General features: G+C 44.4%; 1 protein-coding gene across 1 annotated transcript; it reads right to left on the reverse strand.

Moving 5' to 3' along the window:
- Positions 1-1461: 1461 nt before the first annotated feature.
- On the reverse strand, positions 1462-1896 carry LOC138909397 (uncharacterized). Its single transcript, XM_070200596.1, has one exon. The coding sequence runs from the start codon at positions 1894-1896 to the stop codon at positions 1462-1464; it is 435 nt and encodes a 144-aa protein (XP_070056697.1).
- Between the last annotated feature and the right edge of the window lie 328 nt (positions 1897-2224).

Here is a 2224-nt window from a genome sequence, read left to right on the forward strand (position 1 = left end):
GAAATAATTGAGTTAATAAGACCTTAAAACTCACCTCTTCGCCGACTTTAGGAGCTTTAAATTGAGGCCTCTCCTTTTGGCAAGTAGGTGATGCACCTACTTGTCACCTACCAGTCTGCGCAGTCTCGCGAAAACGCAAATAGCTTTCTACTCCAATGCCATATTTACAAATGGTTTAATAATTTAGAAACTAGACTCGTAGATATTCAATTTGGAAGGTAGATCATCCTGTAATTCCAAGTACATTGGGAGAAATGCTCAGCTACATTTTACCTAAGTTTTAGCATATTTATGAATGTAACTTGTGATGATCTTTGCCAACTTTTGTTTCACAACTCGCTTGACTCCTTATCATTTTGAGCACCCTAGTCTCACCCCAAAAGTATATGTTATAAGATTCCTAACTTGTCGACTTTCAGCGAAACTTAGTTTCTTCAATTCGTTTAGCTTCTAAGCCTTCCAACCCTCTTGGTACTTGCAGTTCATGATATTAAATATGTGTAACCTCCAAGTTAACATGATTAACTTACTTTATGTACTTTCAAAGATGATCTCATTTCTTAGCTTACATCAATTGACTTACGATGTACATTCACGTACGAAAACATGGGGTGTAACAAGCCAAACCTCAAATCAATCTTCGAAAACACTTTGGCATCCTAAAACAGATCAAATAAGTCATCAATCCTCGGCAACAGATACTTATTTTTGATAGTGAATTTGTTCAACTGATGATAGTCTATACACATCCACATCGAACCATCTTTCTTCTTCACGAACAACACGAGCGTACCTCAAGGCGAGACACTAGGTCTAAGGAATCCCTTGTCGAGTAAATCTTGCAACTGCTCCTTCAGTTCCTTCAACTCATGAGGGGACATACGCTATGGTGGAATAGAAATGGGTTGAGTGCCCCGAGCCAAATCAATAGAGATGTCAATATCTCTGTCGGGCGGCATCCTGGCAGATCTGCAGGAAACACCTTTGGAAACTCACGCACAATTGGTACCGAATTCTTGGAAAGAACCTCCGCACTAGAATAGCGAACAATACTTGTGATAATCACGTCAGATGACTCGGCCTCATATCTAGCTAGGAATGCATAAAAACAAGACTGGCCCCACCACCCCGACCTCCACCTCTCGGACGGTGTCTAGTTTGCTGGCCTCCACCTCTAACGGCCTGACCTCCACCTCTAATGACCTGAGCTCCACCTCTAGCTAGCTGAGCAGAAGGTGAAGCAACCGGTGCCGGAACCATGGCATGAGAACTCTATTGTGGCATGCCGCTCAACAATCTAGGACAATACCTCCTAATGTGACATGTACCTCTACACTAAAAACACCCATCCGGCTGTTGTGGCTGCTGAAGCTGAAATTGACCTGAACGACCTGGATAACCATGGTGGTAGCTCTAGATTGGAGGCGCACTATTATGAGTTGATGGTGCACTATAGGCTGGCTACCTAGGATGAGATACATAATGGCCATGACTACTCAAAGCAATGTAGGATGCCTGAAGCGCTGACTGAGATGGCCTAGCAAAAGCACCCCTACCTCCAAATGAGGCACCACTGAACCCACTGCAATGACGAGGCCTCTTATCAAACACCGGTCCCCTCTCCTGACCACGAACCATCTCGATATGTCTAGCAATATCTACGACCCTATGTAAAGAAATATCAACTCCAGCCTCGCTAGCCATCTGTAGCCTGATATTGAAAGTAAGCCCCTCAATGAATCTCCTCACTCTCTCCCTCTCAGTAGGGAGCAAGACAATGGCATTGCGAGCTAGGTCCACAAATTGAGTCTCATACTGTGTGATAGTCATGACACCCTGCTGAAGGCGCTCAAACTGCCTGCGATATTCCTCTCTCCGAGTGAAAGGAATGAGCATCTCCAGAAATAGCTGTGAGATATGATACTAGGTATGTGAAGGCGAACCGACTGGTCTAGTCAAACATAATCTCTCCACCATCTCTTGGTAAAACCAATAATTCTGAACACTGCAAAGACGACCCCATTGGTTTCAATAATACCCATGTTGTACAACACCTTGTGGCAACGATCTAAATAATCCTTTGGGTCCTCAGAAGGTGCACTGCTGAAATGGACGTGAAAGAGCTTGGTAAACTTATCCAATCTCATCAAGGTCTCAAAAGACATAGCAGGCCTCTCCCTGACCTGTGCCGCAACAACCGGCTGAACTACCCCAACTGGCTGGG

Source organism: Nicotiana tomentosiformis, chromosome 4, assembly GCF_000390325.3.
Source record: "Nicotiana tomentosiformis chromosome 4, ASM39032v3, whole genome shotgun sequence".
NCBI lineage: Eukaryota > Viridiplantae > Streptophyta > Magnoliopsida > Solanales > Solanaceae > Nicotiana > Nicotiana tomentosiformis.

Bases quoted from the DNA above. Each gene is read 5' to 3' on its own strand.
- LOC138909397 (XM_070200596.1), bottom strand. From the start codon at position 1,896: ATGCTCATTCCTTTCACTCGGAGAGAGGAATATCGCAGGCAGTTTGAG.